The sequence below is a fragment of the Mesoplodon densirostris genome, chromosome 8 (genome assembly GCF_025265405.1).
Source record: "Mesoplodon densirostris isolate mMesDen1 chromosome 8, mMesDen1 primary haplotype, whole genome shotgun sequence".
Lineage (NCBI taxonomy): Eukaryota > Metazoa > Chordata > Mammalia > Artiodactyla > Ziphiidae > Mesoplodon > Mesoplodon densirostris.
This window is the reverse complement of record NC_082668.1, coordinates 106,393,933-106,416,954: the sequence shown is the minus strand read 5'-3', so window position 1 is coordinate 106,416,954 and position 23,022 is coordinate 106,393,933. Positions and strand designations below refer to the sequence as shown.

General features: G+C 38.9%; 1 protein-coding gene across 1 annotated transcript in view; it reads left to right on the top strand.

Moving 5' to 3' along the window:
• The window catches only part of CNTNAP5 (contactin associated protein family member 5), a 914,769-nt gene that overhangs the window by 786,060 nt on the left and 105,687 nt on the right, over positions 1-23,022 (top strand). Inside the window, exons 18-19 of the mRNA XM_060106110.1 lie at positions 4,462-4,701; positions 13,134-13,358. Of these exons, the coding sequence (XP_059962093.1) occupies positions 4,462-4,701; positions 13,134-13,358 (465 nt within the window). The remainder of the gene's footprint in view (positions 1-4,461; positions 4,702-13,133; positions 13,359-23,022) is intronic.

Genomic DNA, 23,022 nt, shown 5'->3' with positions numbered 1-23,022 from the left:
TGAAAATTCAAATACCTGCAAGGGTCAGGAAAGCAGTCTAAATGAATGAAGTAGTCCTGGTGGGGAACGTGGCCAAATGGAAAGGGCATGTCCTGTCTTATAGGAACTTCTCCCAGCTCAGCTGGGCTTTGTCATGTAGGAAAGCAACTTTATTGTTAATAGGTTTTCTGATTTTTCAATGAATGACTTACTAGAATTTTTTAAATAGTTCATGTTCTATTTAATTAATTAATTAATTAATTAATTAACTCTGTGCCAAGCCCAGTGCTAACATAAGGGCACAGTCTTTTTTTTTTTTTTAATTGAAGTATAGTTGATTTACAATGTTGTGCTAGTTTCAGGTGTACAGCAAAGTGATTCAGTTATACATACATATACTTTTTTTTTCAGATTCTTTTCCCTTATACGTATTTATAAAACATTGAGTAGCATTCCCTGTGCTATACAATAGGTCCTTGTTGTTTATCCATTTTATATATAGTAGTGTGTATATGTCAATCCCAAACTTCTAATTTATTCCTCCCCCCCCTTTTGGTAACCATAAGTGTGTTCTGTGTCTGTGGGTCTATTTCTTTTTTGTAAATAAGTTCATTTGTATCATCATTTTTTTTTTTAGATTTCAAATAGTTCATGTTTTAAAAACATTGGCAACTAATTAAAATAAATCCTGGGTAGGCAGAAATATTGATGAAGGGACGCATGTGTGTGAGTGCCAGTGTGTGTATTTGTGATTGCAGTGATGGACTAGAGTGAGCAGTGGAGAGTAAGGGGGAAGATGTGTGTAATACACCATATAAATACACAGGACAGGGCTTCCCTGGTGGTGCAGTGGTTGGGAGTCTGCCTGCCGATGCAGGGGACACGAGTTCGTGCCCCAGTCTGGGAAGATCCCACATGCTGTGGAGCGGCTGGACCCGTGAGCCATGGCCGCTGAGCCTGCACGTCTGGAGCCTGTGCTCCACAATGGGAGAGGCCACAACAGTGAGAGGCCCATGTACCGCAAAAAAAAAAAAAAAAAAGAAAAAAGAAAAGAAATACACAGGACAGGAGGAGGTCCGAAGTTGAGAGAGACCATGGGCAGTTGGGGAGACACTGTAGTTCAGAAAGCCTGGTGCACTGAAGTCAGGGCAGGGAGTGCAGGAGTAGGGTATGAAGAGGTAAGCAGAGGCCAGATCTATGCAGTACCAACTAGGCTAAGGATTTGAGCTTGAACCTCAGGATGTTGACTAGTCTCTGAAGGTCATTAAACAGGACTAGCAGGATCAAATGTTCACATCTGGTTGGTCTTTCTGATTGCTAAGTGGTGAGTCTGTGGAAGGAGTCAGGGCTGAGGGTAGTAAGATCCATTAGAAGGTGGTGCTGATACCGACCAGGGTTCTTGGCCTGCACCAATCAATAGAAATTGACTATAGAGGCCACACAAGAAATTCAGGCAAGGGTTTACTGGGACTTAGGTGGTTTGCCCACACTTCGGTGGTGCTGTATGCAGGGGGCATGCACAGTGCCCTGCTTTTGCTCCCAGCTGTTCAGAAGTGGCAGGTCTTTTTGGTCTTTTTGTATCTTCTTGTCCAGAATTTGCCCCAGCTGCACATGCATGTAGTTATTTTTAGTCCCTCATAGTTTCTTTGCATCTGTTGCTTGAGGAGATGTTTGTCCAGGTGCAAGTACTGCAGCAAAGGGTCCCAGATCCCAGGTCCAAGCCTGTTTCAGTTTAAGGGATTCAAGTGGGGGTGAGAGGGATTCAAGACATGGCTCTTGGTGTGGGAAGAAGCAGATCAATTCAGAGATACCTGGGAGGGTATATCCACAGGACAGAGTTGGGGGCAAAGGGCTGTGAGTGAGAAAGGGGAGGGAAGATTGGGGCTGCCTTTCTGTACAATATTCAAGTTTCAGGGAAGATTCTCACCTCCATCAACACAATGCATAGTAGGTAATGTCAGAAAATGGGGAGTGCTAACCACCGGATTGGGTATGTGTGGGTGGGGAGCATCTTTCTATAAGCATTCTATTCTTGGTCTACAATATTACCACTCCATGAAGAAAGGAGAGCCTAACCTCTAAAGAATAAAAAGCAGTCAGGCAAAAATGGAAATTTAGTTCATTGTGCAATTTGGTTCATGTTCTTTGTGTCATTGTGTTTTATCAGCATCTAGGATTGAAAGGATCCCCTTGTTTGGGGTCATTCTCACCATACTCTATATGTCTCAAACATCAAGGAGTGTATTTCTGCCAGAGAAACCACCCCAGCTACTTCTCCATTTATAAACGTGTTGACTAAGTCACATGCAAGCAGATGTGCAATAGATCTTGCATTCTCCACCTCCAGTTAGAAGAAAAATGGCACTAACAAGATTTATGAAGAGTTATTCTAATCCACCACAGGGAGTGACTACTAAATAAAGGGGAAAATAAAACAAAACATTTGACTACATAAATCCTCCTCTCTTTATTCTACACCATCTCTAGGAAAGAAATAATGAACCTTTCCCTATGATCTGCTTGTATTTATAATTGATTTATCTTGTAGTTAAAAGGAGATTTACTCACTAAAATTGAGACAGACAAGAGAAAGCAATGTGGGTTTGCCCTTCTGGCCTGCTTGGGTATCACTTATCAGAACTGAAAATAGAGTGGAGTTTTATCACTCCTTCAGAATAAGAGACTAGATTAATTCTTTAAAAACATTTCATTTCAGTCTTTTAGAGGCAGCCAATGACTACCATACATATATTTATGGGTCTGATGACCTGGTGTGATTTAGATAAGACAGAATTCTCCCTACTTCCAACCCTATTGCTAATTATTATCTTGTCCACCCTGCCAGGTTGACGTGCCAGAATTATTATTATTATTTTTTACATTACAGTTTCATTTATTTAACTTACAGCTTTGTTTCTTGTTTAACATGATATTTCAGGTCAGAGATAACACAGTTGGAATTCACATTTGTATCCACATTGATGGGAATATATTTTTGTCTGGTCATTTGCAAGACCAAGTTTTAATAAAATTGTAGCATGAGGGATTACACATAAATGAGGCTCAGAAATGAGAGATATGTACAGTAAACAAATGACACATCAGTACTGCCCTTGTTTTCTTTTTTTACTATTTTTATTATGTATTTATTTATTTTCCACACACACACACACATACACACACTGTATTTTATTTTTACAAGAGTTAAATCAACTGACACCAAGCATTGTAAATGGATGACCCCAACAAAAGCAACAATGATTGCAATTACCAAGCATGAAACACACTCATACTATGTCATAATATTGACTGCCCTTGTTTTCTAACACCTTCTCCTATCTATTAGGACACTCTGTAGACCTTGAAGACTTGAGTGTGTCCTCCATTTATCCACTTGAATGGACTTGAGGCTAAAGCATTGTATTTCAATTAGAATTTGTGTTTTGTAAGGGCAACCTGGCCCTGTGTCTTCTCTGGGAGCTCCCAGAATTCCCAACACCAAATCAATATGGTGTTGGAATTTGGCTTATTTCTTGGCGTGTTGTCTCTCCTTACACATTTTTTCTAATATCCTCTGATTTAGGTTGGTAGGATTCTAGGTTTCCAACAGTAACAAAACACTCAGTCACTTTGAATCTCCTCTGTTCTTAAATAATTTGCAACAAGCATTGTGAATCTCGCTGAAACCTTCGAGATATACCCTCAGCAGAAAGTTGGGCTGCAATTCTATTCCATATTCCAGAAGGAAAAATTTATTTTCTAAATAATAATTTGGGGGTAATCAATAGCATGTATATATATACAGCCTACTAGTTCTAGCCATTTTGAGGGCTCAAGAGAAGGGATAGTGAAGACCCATGATTACTAAGCCTTACCATGAACACATGAAATAGACTGATTCTTATTTTACAGATCAAGTTGCTGAGGCTTAGGGGATCCAGTGGTCATTATGTCTAATGGGCTACTGGCATGGAGTTTGACACCATGTCTGTCCGGTCCTAACATACACCTCTTCATAGTACATGACAGTCTCCTGCATAAGCTTTACAACACTCATTGCCTTTTCTAACTCAGTGTACCTAACCTAGCTTGCTTCTAACTTCACCAGAGGGACAATCCCACTCTGTACATTCACCTTCAGATAAATGTCTGCTATAGACAAAGAGCACATTTTATTTTATTTGCAAGGAATGGGGCCATCTGAAGTTTTGTATCTTAAACATGTCAAGTACAGGATTCCACATGAATCACAGTCTTTTATTTATTTATTTTTTGAGTTGGGGAGTTCATTTTCCAGCCAGGAAATACATGCCTTTTCCCCAGGTTCTTTGAATTCCTAATTCTCACTGGAAACTAATAGAAAAGCCCAACACAGGATGCCAACAGCACAATAATTAACTATCACCGGTGCTGATATTAAACCTCAAAAATGTGAACCCTCTACCTTATATATATTTTTTCCTTTTATTTTTCACTGCACAGGGGGAACATCATCAAGACAGAAAGGCTTCCTAGGATGCATACGCTCCTTACACTTGAATGGGCAGAAACTGGACCTGGAGGAGAGGGCAAAGGTCACGTCTGGAGTCCGGCCCGGATGCCCGGGCCATTGCAGCAGTTACGGCCACATCTGCCACAACGGGGGCAAGTGTGTGGAGAAGCACAGTGGATACTTCTGTGACTGCACCAATTCGCCGTATGAAGGGCCCTTTTGCAGAAAAGGTACAATAGAAACTTGTGTTTTCCCCATGTGCTGTGTTTTAGTGCCTACAGGTTGTAGTGAAGTCATAGGAAACCCATGCCCTAGACAGTCCTCATACAATCATTTACTCTTCCTCAGTTTCCCTCTCTTTAGAGACTCTGCATAGCTCCTTAACATAATTACATATACTCATTCTTCTTGTGCGTTGATACTGGCAGTCCAGTTGAACTGGATGGATAGGAACAGGAAAACACACTTGACGTGGCCTAGAGCCAGTTGAGCCCCGGGAGAGGTGGACTGTCATTTCTCTTGTACTAGCCTTTCCATTTCCAATTTCTCCATCCACAAATATAATCAAAGAATCATAGAATCTAGCCCTGGAAAACCATTAGAGACCTTGAAGCCATTATAAATCATTTTACAATATGGAGAGTGTAGGTGAGTTAGTAAAATCCACATCATGTATTTAGTAAAATCTCCCTGTTCTGCAGATGACATGAGTGGGGTCTGAGGCTTTAAAAGTCTTGCCCGAAGATTCACATTTAGTTCCTCAGGGGGCTGAGAATAGAGCACAGGAGTCAAAATCCCTGCCCCAGGGACTTCCCTGGTGGTCCAGTGGTTAAGACTCCACACTTCCAATGCAGGGGGCACACGTTCCATCCCTGGTCGGGGAACTAAGATCCCACATGCTGAGCCATGCAGCCAAAAAAAAAAAAAAAAAAAAAATCCCTGCCTCAGTGCCTTTCCACACACCCTCCTAATCTTATGAATTCATTTCACTGATAAAAGCTAAATATGTTGGATATACACCTTAAACAAGGAATGATGGTTATGGTGTAAATTCTCTGGATCAATTAAAAATAACTATAAACTGTAAAAACTCATTATTCAGTATCCATATTTAGTATTTTTAAACTAGAAGGACAAAAGATTTGGTCTACTATCAATCTTTGCAGAATCTTTTAAAGTTTATTTTATTGATGGAAAAAAAGTTTGTTGACCAAGAATGTAAACAATATTTCAAGAGAAGCATTTAAACTATTAAAATAAAATGTTTTAATCACTTTGAAACACCATTTACATACAGACAATGATGGCAATTACAAATAATTCTTGTCAGTTCATTAAAACACATTTTTCAAGCACACCCTTAACAAACGATGCTTTATTTTGGTTCAACTTACTCTTGGAACTTAAAGACAGCAGGGGAGAAAGCACCCAGTGTTCTCTTTGAAAGACTATAATTTAAGCTCTTCATTCATTGACACTGGCCTCCTCCCCAATTAGTTTGAATTACTTGCTTGTTATTGCTGGGAAGCATTGAGCTCCTCAGGAGAAAATTAATGGTAGAAATTATAGGGCCAACAGAGTGTCGGTCCTACATGGGAGTTCGAAATCAAAGAGATCCCACCCCAGTAGGCTCTTCCTGTGAGCTAAAACAAAGTGCCCCTGCATTTTCACACTGGAGGAAGTCTCTGGAATAACTTCCCCTGAAATTTTGAATGCCACCCTTAGACTGGCCCCACAGCATAGAAGAAGCAAATGCAGAATAAACACCACCAAACCCAGTCCCTAAAATATACTAGCATTATTTTACAAGATCTATACCCAGTGTCTGTTTGGGAAAAAGAAAATAAAGAAAAACAGTAGACCTCTCTGTATTTCTCCAGAGACATTATTTAAACATCTCATAGATCATCTTGCTCTAAATTTAGCCTAATTTCCCATTGGTTCCTTTCTCTGAAACAATTCCTATTCATTATCTTTTGCCCATGCCACTGCATCTTTTGACTGTATTTCTTGAAATATCTGCTGTGCTGTCTCCCCATGTTTTAGTTTGACAGGTATTTGCTTAGCCTTTACAGCTTCCTTCATATTTCGCTGTGAACTTTTCCCCCATCTCATAAATCTAAGGAAATGATTCCCTTTATATTCAGCAGTTGCAAAGTATGTGAGATGAACCTTTTAAACGCATCTTTGAGCAATGCCAGTTGACTCTGAGAAGTGTGGCTTGGGACTCAAATGGGAGCCCTTAGCTCCAAGATGGTCCTGGATAAAGCTGTTCTCTGTTAGGGGAGTCTTTTATGTTAACTTTCCATGGCATGTATATTTTAGGGGCTGCCAATCCTGGAAATATCTGGTGTAGAATTAAGGACATTTGTCCATGACCAATGACTGGGCTAGAACCACTGTCTATTGACCCATTTTCTGTTTCTGAGTATGACACAAAGGAATGGTAATTACAAACTAGCTAGCAGTTATTGACTGCAACATTTATTCCTTATCCCCAAGTTAGGATGGAAGAAGCAATATTTGCATTTAACATGTAAAAATACTGCCCATCACACTGGTTTAGTGACTGCTAATTAATGTCAGAGCTGGAGGTTCATCCAGCATTTTTTGATTCGTTTTTCCCATTTTTGATCCTAATTTCATCCTGTACAGGAATGTGTTAATAGGATTCAAATATGTAGGGGTTTTTTTGTTATTGCTTTATGTATGTGTTTCTCTTTTTTTATTTTTGGATGTAATTTACATACCCCAAATTCACCCTTTTCAACAGTACAATTCAGGGGTTTTTACTATATTCACAAACTTGCATGACCATCACCACTCCGTAATATTAGAATGTTTTCATCATCCCTAAAAGGAATTTCATACCCCTTAGGAGCTATTCACCTTTCTCCCAGTCCCTGGAAACAATTCATCTAACTTTCTGTCACTAGGAATTGCCTATTCGGGATATTTCAAAAAATATATAGAATCATACAATAAGTGGCCTTTTTGTGTCTGGTTTCTTTCACTTAGCATAATGTTTTCAAAGTTCGTCTATGCTGTGGATTTTTCAGTGCTTTACTTCCTTTTATTTCCAAAAGAGTATTCCATTCTGTGGATGTGCCACATTTTGTTTATCCATTCATTAGGCGATGGCCATGGGATGTTTCCATTTATTTTGGCTATTGTGAATAATGCTGCTACTCGCACTCATGTACATTTTTTGTATCAACTTATGTTTTATGTTCTCGGGTATATACCTACAGATGGGATTGCTGAGTTGTATAGTAATTACATGTTGTCTAACTTTTTGAGGATCTGCCAAACTGTTTTCAAAGTAACCTCTCCATTTTACATTCTTACCAGCCATGTATGATCATTCCAATTTCTCCACATCTTCACCAACACTTGTTACTATCTTTTCCATAAGACACATTCTGCTGTGACTATGTGAAAGAATATCACATTGTAATTTTCACTTGCATTTTTTTAATGACTGATAATGTCAAACACTGTTTCATGTACTTATTGGCCAAGTGTGCATCTTCTTTGCATGTCTGTTCAAATCTATAGCCCATTTTTAAACTGAGCTATTTTTCTTTTTATTATTTGGTTGTAGGATTTTTTTACATTCTGAACATAACTCTCATAATATATGATTTTCAAAATGTTTCTCCCCTTTTCACTTGCTTGACAATATCTTTTGAAGCACAAAATTTTTAATTTTTATAAGTCCAATTTATCTATTTTTTTTTTGTTAGTGGTGTTTTGGTGTTATATCTATGAAGCCATTGTCTAATCCAATGTCATGAAGATTTATGTCTATGTTTCCTTCTAAGTGTTTTGTAGTTTTAGGTCTTACATTTAGTCTTTCATAAATTTTGAGTTAATTTCTGTATATGGTGTAAGGTAGGGGTCTTACTTTATTCTTTTGCTTGTGACTATCCAGTTGTTCCAATACCATCTGTGTACTTGTCTGTAGCCCACCTCTACCCCAACCACAATCTGAAGTGTCTAGGTATGACGGTCATTTAAATTTTTTGAATTAAAAACTCTAGATAATATATTTGGAATTATATTTGAAAATACATCTGGAAATCTAGAAAAATAAAAACCAAGCTAATCATTCAAAGACAACCATTAAAAAGGAGATCTGATTTTCTTGTAGCTCTTTTCTTTGCATTTAGTGTAGCTGAGATAATTCTGTCCATTCCATTTTATATTCTGAATTTTCTTTATTTCATTTCATAGGCATTCCTATATAATTCATCAGTTTTAATGATTGCAATATATTCCATCTGGTGGAATTGTTTCTGTGTATTTGACCTATTTTATCACAGAGCATTTTAGCATAGCAGTAGTAGAACTCTGGTACCAGTCCTGCCTGTGTTCAGATTCTGGCTCATCTACAGTCTACACTGTGTGACACTGGTTATGTAATTCAACCTCATGGTTCCTTGGTTTTCTCGTCTGTAAAATGTGGAAAATTCAGGAATTCTTCATGAAAGATTGTGATGGAAATTTAACAAGCACTTCACATAGCCATTGAGATAATGCCTGTCTTATAAAGTCTCAATAAATGCTCTTACTATTGTTTTGGAATTTTAGATTGCCCCAAATTTTGCACATAAATAATGCTGTGATAAACACATGTATTGATTATTCCCTTAATAATGGAATTTCAGTGAAAAAATAGTATACATATTTGGATAATTTAGCAATTGCCAAAAACCTGTTGAAAAAATTCTATAATATATACCTTCCTGCCAACTTATATTATTTTACTTTTTATTACAGAAAAGTTCAATTATGCATTATATTAGAAGGGTTTTAGAACTCCCATTCATCCATTATTTAGCTTCAACAACTATTAACTCATGATCATTTTTATTTCATCTATATCCTAACATCCCTCCTCCTATTATTATTTATTTATTATTTATTTACTTATTTACTTATTTATTTATTTGAATGTGTCAGGTCTTAGTTGCAGCATATGGGCTCTTCATTGTGGCATGCAGGCTTCTCTCTAGTTGTGGCATGCGGGCTCCAGAGTGTGTGGGCTCAGTAGTTACTTGCCCCACAGCATGTGGAATCTTAGTTCCCCCACCAGGGATCGAACCCACATCCCCTGCATTGGAAGGTAGATTCTTAATCACTGGACCACCAGGGAATTTTATTATTTTGAAGCAAATTCCAGATATCACATCAGTTCTATAAATAGTGCAATATGTATTGTTAAAAGATGACATAAAAACATGTATCCACAGGACTGTTATAGTAAGAAAATTGTAATAACTTTTTAATAATATGAAATATCCACTCAACATTCAAATTCCCATTTCTTTCATTTATTTTCAGTTTGTTTGAAGTTATTCTAAATTGCTTACAGCCTGACTGATTTCTATGGAAATGCTAGCCTATTCATTAAGGCCTGGTCTTTATACTTATTCTAATTCTAAATCTATTTCTATTACTATTCTTAAGCCCAGCTCTTGTTTATTGAGTTCCTACTATGTGCTGTCTCTTTACATCCTCTCTTCCAACCCATCTGCCCTCCATGAGATTGAATTCATCCCTGTTTGTGTATGAATAGCCAGCAGTTGACGGGATCTCATGAGAAAGCAGGGGGAGGGAACAGACAGGGTCCAGGCCCATGTCAATCTGACTCCAAGGCTGCCTTGGAGATACACATCCTCTCCAGCACCACCCTGACTCCTAGCATCTGCTCTGAGTTCATTACACACTTTAAGGCCTAGTCAATACCAAGCTCCTCTTTCAGGTCTTCTCATGCTGCTCCCACCCACAGAGGCATTCAACTCTGGGACTCAATCTCTCTGTCATTCACACATCACTTTCAAGGCCACCTTCCATTGGTCTTATTTCTTTTCATGTGTGTCCTGTCTTCTCAGAATTTAATCAGCACAGTTTCTTCCACCAGGTGGGTACTCAAAGGATGTTGCTAATATTGGTTATCATGGCCCTAGAGTAGCATGATGGTCATTGGGAATAATCACCTTCAAGTGAAGATTTTTCTTTCATTTAGCCCAGTGGTTTCAGATGTTCAGATAAATCAATCAGAGAGCTTAAATATGATCAGTGAGCTCAAACTCTTAGATTATAAAAGAAAAGAAACTGAGAGAATAAACAAATCCAGGTGTTTTGCTGAATTTAGTTTTAGGTTGAAATTCACAATATCTAAATAAATAAAAATACAACTGGGGCTGGGGAGGAGGGAAGACAGAATTTGGTAGGACAGCTCTAGTTTAAAAAGTGCTTTTCATTTTAACTTCCTATCTTAAGTATAAGGAAAAAATGTAATATGAACGCCTGTATCTAATATACTATTCATGACAGAATGATCTGAATTATACTTACATTTGAACACACACACGAACATCCCATAAAAGCCATTACTCTGTTAACTAGGAGATAGTAGCTCAAAATGCAGACCAAATGTCCCCAAGGAAATTCTTTTGAGAAGAGTGCTTGAATCCAGCTGATGATCAACTAGAACACCCCTGTCGCCAGTTCCTGCACAGATCTCTGTAATCAGGAGGACCAATGATTTTCTAACCTGCATGCAAAATGCAGAACACTTTCTCTGAATCTTTAGTGAAAAGGAACCAGTATTCCCAGTCTGCTAAGCAATATGCATAAATATGCAACTTTAATTTTTTTGGCACCGTGACAGGCTGTTACAGAACTTTCACAAAGGTAGAACAAATTTGCAATGGAATTAGGAAGCAAAAGCCAGATTTGATAATGTTCTAGGTGCCACCAACTCAATCAGAGAACTTCATGGGGAATTGTGGATACTCATTCTTTCAGGAAAAAGAGAAATTAATTATGCCAGTATAGATTCATGTGTTTTTTAACCAACAAAGACCTATTGTATAGCACAAGAAACTATACTCAATATTTTGTAATAAGGGAAAATAATCTGAAAAAATAAATATATATGTATGTATAACTGAATCACATTGCTGTACACCTGAAACCAATACAACATTGTAAGTCAAATATACTTCAATTTTAAAAAAAGAAAAAAAAAATAGATTCATGTCTAATGTGCTGTTTTCATATCAGAAGTTTGTTGCAGGTCCAAGCTCTGTTGTCCTACTGAGGAACTTTGCTCCATACCCTGTTACTGTGTAGAGATAAAATTGAAAGTAAACTTAAGAGCAGCCCTGATTCAAAGAAGAAAATATCCGAGTACTTGGATGCATGTGCAGTCATTAACCAGATATATTTTATGATGTGCATTAGTATGGGTTGAGGTTAAATTCTCTTCTAATATGGAGAGTCTGTGAGTTTAAACTACAGTGGTAACTCTCTTGAGCGCTTTAACATATCCTCTTTTTTATCCACCTAGAAATATTGTTGAGGGAGGTGTTATGTTTCCCATTTGCCTGATGAGAAAACCATCTCCATGGGTTTGACTAACTTGCCTGGAACCACACAGCTAGTATGAAATCAAAGGAGGCTTCAGATCCAGTGGTGAAACTGGATCCTTGCTGATTCCACTGAACTAAAATGATTGCAGTTGGAGTGAAGACATTATACAGGGAGGATTGGGTGATTCCTGCTCCTGCTAATTGAATGTCATCAGTCTGTAGAGGCTTCCCTTCCCAATGGTGATGGCAGATCTGTATCCTCTCTGTTGTGCTGTAGGAATTGTTTCCCATGGGAACGCTTATTTGTCAAAGTCTTTGCTCTTTTTTGGAATTGAAAACCAATTCCCTAGATATTTAAAATAATTGAGTCCAAATAGAAAGGGAGGAGAGATGAATTAGGATTTGGGGGTTAACCTAAACACACTACTATATATAAAAGAGATAACCAGCAAGGACCTACTGTATAGCACAGGGAACTATACTCAATATTTTGTAATAACCTATAAGGGAAAAGAATCTGAAAAAGAATAGATACATATTATGTAAAATTGAAAAAAATAAAATTTTTCAAAAATTTTTTCAAAACCTAAAATTAAAATTTCAGGTGCTGTACACCTGAAACTAACAAAATACTGTAAAGCAACTATCCTTCAAATAAAAAAAAGTTGAATAAAATAATTGAGTCCAGGAATTGGATACCTATGCCTTTCTTACTCTTTCCACAGATTTCCTCTTCTCCATTTCCACGGGTCCTCACAATTTACCCAACACCATAGATAATTACTTTCTTTCCCAATGTACTACTTTCAGTAGTTTTGAGCCCACTCAACACCCTCCTGAGCCATGAGAAAAACATGAACCAGAATTGTTAGGATTTCAGTTTTGAAAGTAAGATAATCCTGATGCAATTTCTCTCTACTATGCAAGAGGCCAGGACATCTCCTCTTTGCTTCTCGAGAAATCAGCCGGGCATGTGGTAGTTATTCCACAGATATACGTGAAACTGGTCCTACACTTCAGAGTGCACATCTGAGCTCTCTCTTCTAGCCACACAACCTTGTTCAAGGTGCTTAACCTCGGCAAGCCTCATGTTTTTCATTTGTAAATAGATGTGGTGATTTCTGCCACTTCAAAATTATTGTGGGAAGCATATTCTATAATTCATGTAAGAACTCTCACACAGTGACCGATGCATAGGAAACAATAAACAAGCAATGATGTCTCTCCTGAATACTCGACCAAATATTTTAATGTGTGCTTTCCCCTCTGATATTTTGCAGAGGTTTCTGCTGTCTTTGAGGCTGGCACTTCAGTGACTTACATGTTTCAAGAACCCTACCCGGTGACCAAGAATATAAGCCTGTTTTCCTCAGCGATTTATGCAGATGCAGCCCCATCCAAAGAAAACATTGCCTTCAGCTTTGTGACAGCCCAGGCACCCAGCCTTCTGCTCTGTATCAACTCTTCTTCTCAGGGCTACCTGGCTGTCCTGCTCTGCAAGAATGGTGAGTTCTGTTGGCATGAAGCCTGATGGAGTGTTATTCTGTGCTGGAGGGCCAGTACAGGCCCTCCAGAGCTCTGCATAATTTCAGCTTTATGTGGTCCCACCTGGGCAGTGTCTTTCCAGATCTCCAGGCCAACCGTTGATTGTACTTTTCCTTTATGAGTTGCAATTGGTATTCAGGAGCCGTGTCAATTCACTGCTGAAGTCTCGAATACATTGACTTTAATTTGTTTCAACTGTGTAGCAGTCATTCTTTATTATTTAGTCTGTGCTGCAATCCATTAAGTGTAAAGGAGAAGATCATCAGCATATCTGAATTTCAGAACGACACTCGTCACATATATCCTGTCATCTTTGCTGCAGGATCCTTTACTGAGGACTGTTAAAACAACTGGCATAAATACAGGCTGTATTAATAAAAGCTGACTGCCTAGGTCTTAGAGAGAAGTAGTATGTGTGAGTCATAACCTTGTGAAGTATGGGGCTGGGTGCTGAGAATCAGATTTTGGAAAGAATGTGGACAAAAGGAAATATGTGAAGATTAGAATGATCTAGGGGCTAGAACCCAATGAGTACAAGGACTGTTGAAGGACACCAGTTTTGATGGCTGTTAGCAGAAGCCAGGTTTGCTCTTCACACTACGTAATTCTACCCTGCAGTGATGAGGACAGTTTATGTAGTCACGACCAAGGACACTCAGATCAAACTCCTAGAGAACAGTTGGAACAGGCGAAGAGGGCAGATGTGGACATCTCTGTAGTATGGTCTCAAAGAGCACTTTCCTATGATTGAGAATTTCTTTGCCCCTCTTGTAACTTGCTATATAATGAGATGAGTTTGGGCCTTTGAACCATCCACCACAAGGATGGACTATGGCACTGGTGGGGAGCATACGGGAAGCTGGGGATACACAGCACACACTGTGCCCTCTCTAGACCTTATGTGGAAACTTTAGAAATTTCTCTTGCTCTACTTTTACTTGGGTTTATTCTTCCTTATGTCATCTTGTTTTCCAACTAGGTATGAACTAGATAATGAAGAATGATATGTGGGCCTCAAGCAAGGTTCAAAACTGGTGGACCTGTGGGTTGAATCGGGCCTGATTTACAATAATAATAACAATGGCTAACTCTAAAGGACTCATTCATCCTAAAAGCAACATGGAAGGGAAGAAAAAAAGGAGATAGAGAAACTAGGATAATGAATGTCCATCCAAGACTGTCTGGTCTTGAAAGACTCTCCAAGAGAAAAGGAAAACCTTATGGGTTATTAGACCTCTTATTTATCAGCAGAACTCTGTATGATTAGGACCATTATAGCAACATGTCAGTTTTTAACTCTTGTCCCTAAAATGTCTCTGTAAGGTCAGTGAGGCTGGCTGAGGACACTGAGACATGGATTAACTGATTAACCTAGGCCAGCCAGTTAATTCATGACACAGCTAGGGCCAGATGCCAGGTCTCTAGATAGTCAGCCCAGCAATCTTTCCTCTAAACTAGATCATCCTGCTCTGTTAGGACTGGACTATAGTCAGATGGTTACAGAGCACTGAGTTGCCAGATTTCCCTGAAAGCACCTTTTGAGTGTGGTTCTGCAGGATCATGCTTATGGTTACAGACTGTGTAACAAAAATAACTATATCACATTACATATATATTACTCTGTATAGTCTATTATAATATAGATATTCAACTCTATGCTGGGCACAATTCTAATTAGTACAGGGCACTTAAGCCTCACAATAATCCTGTGCCATTACTGGTATTAATAGAATCAGTATCTTAGAGTTGTAGAATCTAAGGCATATAGGCAGACATTAAATAACTCACTTAAAATCCCACAGCAAATAAGGAGAGAGCTGGGATTCAGTTTTCCCTCTCCAAATCTAGTAGGTATTCTTGATGTTAAGGGGTAAACTAAGTGTTATTTTTTGAAAGACAGCATATTTTAAATAACTTTAATTGGGAAGGCATTCTTTTCTTTTTTTTTTTAATTGAAGTAGAGTTGATTTACAATGTTTTGTTAGTTTCAGGTGTCCAGCAAAGTGATTCAGTTATACGTACATATATATCTTTTTTTTTTCCAGATTCTTTTCCCTTATAGGCTATTACAAAATATTGAGTATAGTTCCCTGTGCTATACAGCAGGTCCTTGCTGGTCAGCAAGGCATTCTTGAATTCTGCCTTAACCTTTATTTTCTTATACTCTAATGCCTCACTTCGTTGAAGGCTCTACCTGACCCCATAGGCATTTACATGTTTTAAAACCTGGCTAAATGCAGGAAACAAGGAGATACTTGTGCCTTGTTTTTTGGTTTAAGGTTAGATCTCAGGGCTAGTGTAAAAGTACAGGTCTTGCAGCTCAGTCTAAGATACAGGAAATTGGTGTCCAAGCCATGGTTAGTAATGGGGTGTCCCCCATCCCCTTACTCAGTCTCAGAGAATCACTATCCCTGCCCACCTCACCCTACAATGATTGCTCTAGGGACCTCTTGTTGTAGTAGGTAGTGCTGGGGGACTCAATGATTGAGGATGCTGGACTTTTCCTACCATCTCTTTCTCCTATAGAGACACAACTAAGATAAGTTCTCATTCATCCAGTCTTCTGTTGATTCTCTGGGTCATTGATTCTCTGGTCATTAGTCCCCCTGCACAGGATCAGGAGACTGACAAAAGTAAGCAGGGTACAGGATACTGTGCTCTCTCAACACAATCAGGACAAAGAGAGACTCAGACACTACCTTAAACTTTTTGAAAGATAATCTAAATACATGAGGGAATCCAGTTGCCCAGATTTCTCAAACAATCTAACTAGAAGTTAGATTTTGCCTAACTTGAAGGATCAATCTCCTAGGAATTCAGAGATTACAACAGTAGAGTAAAATGCCTTGTGCGACAGTGAATTCCTTGTCATTGGAGGTCTTTGAATAATAACTGCATGATGATTTGTTGGAGAAACCGTAATAAGAATTCCAGCAGTGGATGGCAGAGAAAAATAACCTCTTAGTTTCTTGGCAAGTCTTAGATTTCGTGATTCTCTGTTCCCTTCCTCTGTTGTCTTACATTTATATTTCTTTCTGCTAGGGCTTTATTTGCAGACTTAGAAATGCTTCTATAAGGAGTTAAGAAGTGGTATGCTTTTAAAAATTTTTTTATTTTATGTTGGAGTATAGTTAATTTACAGTGTTGTGTTAGTTTCAGGTGTACAGCAAACTGATTTTGTTACACATACTCATATATCTGTTCTTCTTCAGATTCTTTTCCCATTTAAGTTACTACAGAGTATTGAGTATAGTTTCCTGCACTATACAGTAGGTCCTTTTTGTTTATCTATTTTATATATAGTAGTGTGTGTGTGTTAATCCCAGCCTCCCAAGTTATCCCTCCTCCCCGACCTTTCCCCTTTGGTAACCATAAGTTTGTTTTCTAAGTCTTTGAGCCTGTTTCTGTTTTATAAATAAGTTCATTTGTATTATTCTTCTAGATTCCACATATAAGTGATATCATATGATATTTATCTTTCTTCGTTTGACTTCACTTAGTCACAGAGAATAATACCTGTCTCCTTCATAAAGCTGTTATTAAAAAAGATGAGTTAATATGTGCAAAAGTGCTGCTTCTACTAGAAAATACTGTATATATGTACACAATTATAATTACTGCAACTTTGTAAATAGTAAGCCAAAATAGTCACTGGCCCAAACTTTTATTATTAACCTCATTTTGCCCACAGCAACAATATCAATAAAAATGATCTTATTTCTCCAGAAAAAAAAAAAAGAAGTGGTAATCTTACAACTTGTTCCCAGTACATTCATAGTATTAGGTCACTGACCTAATTGTCAGTGAAAAATATGGGGGACACTGAATTGTAAGGAACTAGAAATATTTTTAACACAACTTTGATACATTTCAGTGGAAAATATACCTCTGAAAATATTAATGAAAGTAAAGAATACTTACAGATTGAAAAAAAAAGATTAGGAGGGCAAAGACAGTAAAGAGTTAACTTGGGAAAGTCTCTGGAAGGGATTTTTTAAAAAAAATTTCTTGGAGTATAGTTGATTTATGATGTTGTGTTAGTTTCAGGTGCACAGCAATGGAAGGGATTTTATAATAAGATTGATTCACACCTCTCTGATGTGGAGGGAAGAGTTTTCTCTTAGCACAGCTTTCTTAACCTTTCTTTGATTTAAGACACCTTTGGGAATCTGGTGGAAATTAAGAGAGGGTTACTGTTAAAAGGAGCCTTTTTTGTTCTTCCCAAGAGGAAGAAAATGCCCACGGACACATCATACATAAAATGGCTTCAATTTCAGCACTCTTGGTTAAGAAGCCAGGGCGTGGAGACATGGCTTGCAAATATATTTAATAAGGCGGCCCAGGATGGAGAAGAGCAAAGGGATGCAAAGCTGGGCTTGTGAGTCTCTCCCTGGCAGGGTTTGATCTGGCAGGTTTGGAATTCTTCTTTGTCCTTGATCATTGTTCTTGAATTTTCTCCAATTGGACATTCAGGTTAAGCTACTGCTGTCTTTTCAAATGAAAACAGGTTCTTCTTAAAGGAAGAAAAGGATTTTAATTTCTGAGATGGAAGAACAAAGGCAGAAAGGGAGACATTTTGAGGTCAGAGAGTCTTTAGGAAAGAGAAGGCAATTGTGCTTCAAGAACCTGGGGTTTGGGACCACAGGCAACTTCTCAGAGGCATGGCAATTGGAGGAGAAGGGGCCGTTGAAGGAGGAAAATGGTCTAGAGAAGGAGATAAGAATGTTCAAAAGAGACACAACTTTCAGAGCATTTTATTGAGTGATGGCTCTGCCTTCCCCACAGTATGGGGCAGCTCTCCTTCATGCTTGTCAGTTAACAAATATTCACAAATCATCTTCCATGTGGAAGGCACTATTTCATGTGTGGGAGAAACAGAGATAGACTGGATCCTGTCCTGCCTTTAAGGAATCTAGTCTGGTTGCAAAGATAAAAGCAAGTAAGGCAACAATGTATCATCAATACTAGCATAGAGGTCTGTTCCAGGTAGAGTGAGCAAGTCTTTCTGGAAGGGAGGATCAGAAAATTCTTAATGGAGAGTGACTCTTGAATTAGTCCCTGAAAGATAAGTCAGTGTTCTCTACCTGGATATTATATTTTTTTAAATAAAATAAGTTGTTTCTTTGATTGTTCCTCATTTTCTCCTTTTTATTCCCATCACATACAAAATATGATTTTTTTTTAACCAATCAATTCCCCTTTCTACTGTTTTATCATCTGTCCTTCTTGGCTCCCTGATGGTAGAAATAAAAAAAAAATAAATTTAGAATCTATGATCATTCTAAGACCAGCAATTGAGGGTGAAATCACTTGGGTGCAAAATCCAAACAGGATTCCTGGTCACCTTCCCTCGGTGGCTCCTTAGCTGCCTTCCAGCACCAAATGGTATGTCTGACTTTGCTTCAGCATTTTCTTTTTATCAGTCTTTTTTTTTTTTTTTTACCATATATATTCTTAAGATGCACTGTCTGCATTTGTGATTGCACATACCTTGGAGGAAATAGTGATGAACCCAGACACTTCACCTTCCTGTCACTTCGTCAGGAACAGACTGACTCAAGGGAGACAGGGATGAAGAGGAATCCGGAGAGGGAGTGTCTTCAAAGTACAATCCTCAACAGCTGTTTTCTCACCAGAGACCTTCAAAGGTTCACACTGCCCCCATCATTCTCTCTCTGACCCTGACATATGCTTGAGATCCTCAGAGCCACAGAATCCTGATAAACAGCCTGAGAAAAGCATGCCTCAGAAGGCATGTCTCCTTGGCCTTACTAAGCCCTGATCACTTTTGTCTCTGGGCTTGTATCAAACAACACTTTGCTGCTTGGAATTTAAAATTCCCATGTCTTTTGCTAGCACCCAGACTTTGTTTAGGTTGGTTCACTTCCTACATTTCTGAGCTTTCCAATCATCTCTTGCTCAGGGATACTAGGTCCTGCTGGACTTCTGTCCTCCACTTCACAAGAATATGGCTATAACACAATGTGACCTTGAGAGGTCACCTTTCCCTCTAGAGGAAGGACAGTGATATGGGCAGAAGGAAATGGCATCCCCAGTATCATCACTCAGTTAGTCCACCAAGCTGAGGGGTGGGCGTGAATGGAGAAATGCAGGCATGATGAGTAAAACTGGATGTCAGTCATCGTTTCTCTTTCCCTACTCCTTGTTGTGGGAGGTCCTTTATTTTGTGGTGTGCTCATAGGTCCTTGATGATTACTGTGGACTGAATCATGTCCTCATCAAACTCATATGTTAAAGCCCTGATTTTATTGTGTCTGTATTTATAGTAAGAAGGTAATGAGGTTAACTGAGGTCATAAGGGGGAACCCTGGTCTGCTAGGGTTAGTGTCATCGTAAGAGGAGACACTAGAGCTTGCTCTCTCTGTCTCTCTGTCTCTCTCTGTATTTCCATCTCTGCTATGTAGAAATACAGTGAGAAGGTGGTCGCCTGCAAACCAGGAGAAGAGCCCTCACTAGAGACTGAATTGGCTGGCACCTTGGTTTTGCTGGCCTCCAGGACTGTAAGAAAATAAAGTTCTGTTGTTTGGGTCACTCAGTCTACAGTATTGTGTTATAGCAGCTCAATCAGGCTAAGACAAAGATCAAATGGAATGATGCAAGAGGATGTGCTTCATAGATTGTAAAGTACAAAGCACGGTGTATATTTTCTTATTGATGATAATAAAATAATATGAATTATCTGCATGCTTGGGTGATCAGAGCATGTGTGTAAAGTGCAGGTTTCAGGGTAACTGGGATGCAATTTGAATACAAAGAGGGCATAAACTTTGCCCATTCCTGTGAGGCAGAGCAACAAATGAGGGGGACATTCCCCCAGGAAGGAGAAAGATGAGATATAGGGTGCCCACCCTGCACATGAGCTGCTGTCACCAGGCACAGGCAGCAGCTTTTGATGTACAAAAACATGACATGTAAAAAAAAATTTTAAACCTTAAGAATGGCTTTTTTCCCAAATGCCCTCTGAATCAGACCTTTGAGAACTTGTCTGATGTTTCCAAAATAAGACAGAGAAAGAGGGGGGGAAAAAGAGCAGGGTATATGCAGAGGACTGATGAACTGTTGAAGGTGTCTGTTCCCTGCAAGGTCAGGCTCAGCAGGACACAGCTCGGGTGATGCAGTTAAGCACTTGGGAAATGCCCCCCTTCAAGTCCAACCACTCTGACTATGGAGTAGGCTGGGCAGCATGTGCCAGCGTCAAGGAAACCAAAATAGGGGGACAGCAGCTACTGACTCGGTGTTCCAAGCCCCTGAGAGAAGGGTGGTAATCAAAAACTAGTATGGAAATAAGGTGAACAAAAATAACAAAGTACAGTTCAATCTATGAACATCAATTGAATACCTACTGTATTCATTGGCTGGGGAGCCATAACAAAATGTCGCAAACTGGATGCCTCCATCTACAGAAATGTATTTTCTCACAGTTCTGGAGATCGAATGTCTGAGATCAGTGTGTCAGCAAGGTTGGTGTCTGGTGGGAACTCTTTCCTTGGGTTGCAGACATCTCTTCTGTAAAGAACATTCTTCCTGTTAGATCAGAGCTCCACCTTTATAACTTCATTTAACCATAATTACTTCCTTAGAGGCTCCATCTCCAAATACAGCCACACAGAGGGATAGGGCTTCAACATATGAATTCGAGGGGGATACAAACATTCAGTCACTAATGCCTATCATAAGCTCGATGCTATCCTAGGTGCTGAGAATAGAAACATGAATATAGTGTAGTTAGCTTCCGGGAGATTCTTGAGGTTAGTTTCCATATACAATTGATCTTTGTAATGTTAGCATCTAACAGAGTACCTAGCACATAGTTGGCCTCAGTATTCTTGGACGGAATTCTGTATTTTGAATCTAGTGGGAGAAGGATCTATATACCTAGTGTGGGAACACCCTCCATGCTCCATGAAAAGACTTTATAGGATTACAGTGGGGCCATATTGGAGAGAGAGGGCAGCTCCTCCCAGGGCATCACAAAAGACACCATAGTGAATACACACATGAATATAAATTCTGTTAATTGAGTAGAAATGTCCTTAAAAATGTTCTTCCTGAGATTTTGCTCCGTCCCCTGTAATACACGTGTGAGAGGCAGTGTGTTTGGGCATTGGGGTTCTGTGGAGCTGGCTTGCTTTGATTTTCTTTTCTGAAGGCCTTTAGGGTCTTCTCACCTTGTATTTTCCCAGTTTAAACAACTCTTCAGAAATGTTCCAGGGATTGAGCAACTGTTTGTTATTGCAACAAGACCGGTTGCTTACAACTGTCATGTGTATGTAGTGTGATCATCATGAGAAATTATCATCTGCTTTGTTGGTAAGGAGAGAAAAGGCCTGCACTCGGTGCCTTGGGTTCTTCATCTGTAAATTTGGGATAATTGCAGTGGTCAAGGGCCTCACAGCAGTGTTGTTAAGGATTAATGAAATCCTGTTTCTAAAGGGTCTTAAGGAACTCAGATGAAAAATGTGGGATAAATACAAAGAAGGGTTATTACAAAACAGACCAAAGAGGTGGCTGATGACTAAGCCACCTTGATTTTTTTTTTAAGCCTGGTGGAGAGGTTGGGGTGAAGAGGTGCTGAATATTTAGCTTTTGGACTAGAACTCTAATTAGAGACTTAAGGATTAACAAAGTATTTGAAGTCTGTGTGAAGAAAGCTTTTCTCAGAATAAAAGACATGTTTTTATTCTCCTTTGACCACTTGAGCCGTAAATACTTTTATCTCAAGATGTGGAACAAATTCAGCAGAAGGCCACAGTCCAGGGCACGTTCAGTGTTCTGTGCTGGTAATTGCCTTTTGTGCAACAAGTCAGGCTTGGATTATCATTATTGCTCTTCATTTAAAGTTATTGAAAATGTGTTTCCACTTTAATAAGTAGCTTGACCTCTTGATACCTAGAAATGAAGGCTCTGAAAACCGGATCCTCTAGCTAGCACTGCAGTGGGGTTCTAAACCTTTGAGTCCAGTTTAAATTCCTGCCACCACCCACAGGAGACTTCCCTTGACCTCTTAGCTAGAAAACAGTTAATAGCAGCCAATATTATAAAGTGTGTCATGTGTGCCAAGCTGTAGGTTTAGCACTCTGCATATGTTCATTCATTCAATTCTCACACAATGGCTATGGAGTCAGTGCCAATATTTCCCCATTTTACAGATGAGGATACTTAGGCACAGAAAGGTTAAGTGACTTGTTCAAGTTCACACAGCTGAGCCAGTGTGGCTGAAAATTGAACTCTGCTAGGCTTACTTTTTATCTTGTAAACTATTCTCTATGCTCTGACCTCTCCATGTATTGTGTGTACTACTCTCACGGAACCTGTCAGTTTCTCCTTGGTGTTTGCGTTAGCTTTCACGTAGTGTGTGTGCTCTGTTTGGAATGCCATATTCACTTCACAGTGCTTAGCTTATGGAACCCTATTTAAAAGGTGGGCCAGACATGGATGGACCTAGGGATTATCATATTAAGTGAAGTAAGTCAGACAGGGAAAGACAAATATCATATGATATTGCTTATATGTGGAAACTAAAAAAAATGATATTAATGAACTCATTTACAAAACAGAAATAGATAGACTCATGGACGTAGAGAATGAACTTATGGTTATAAG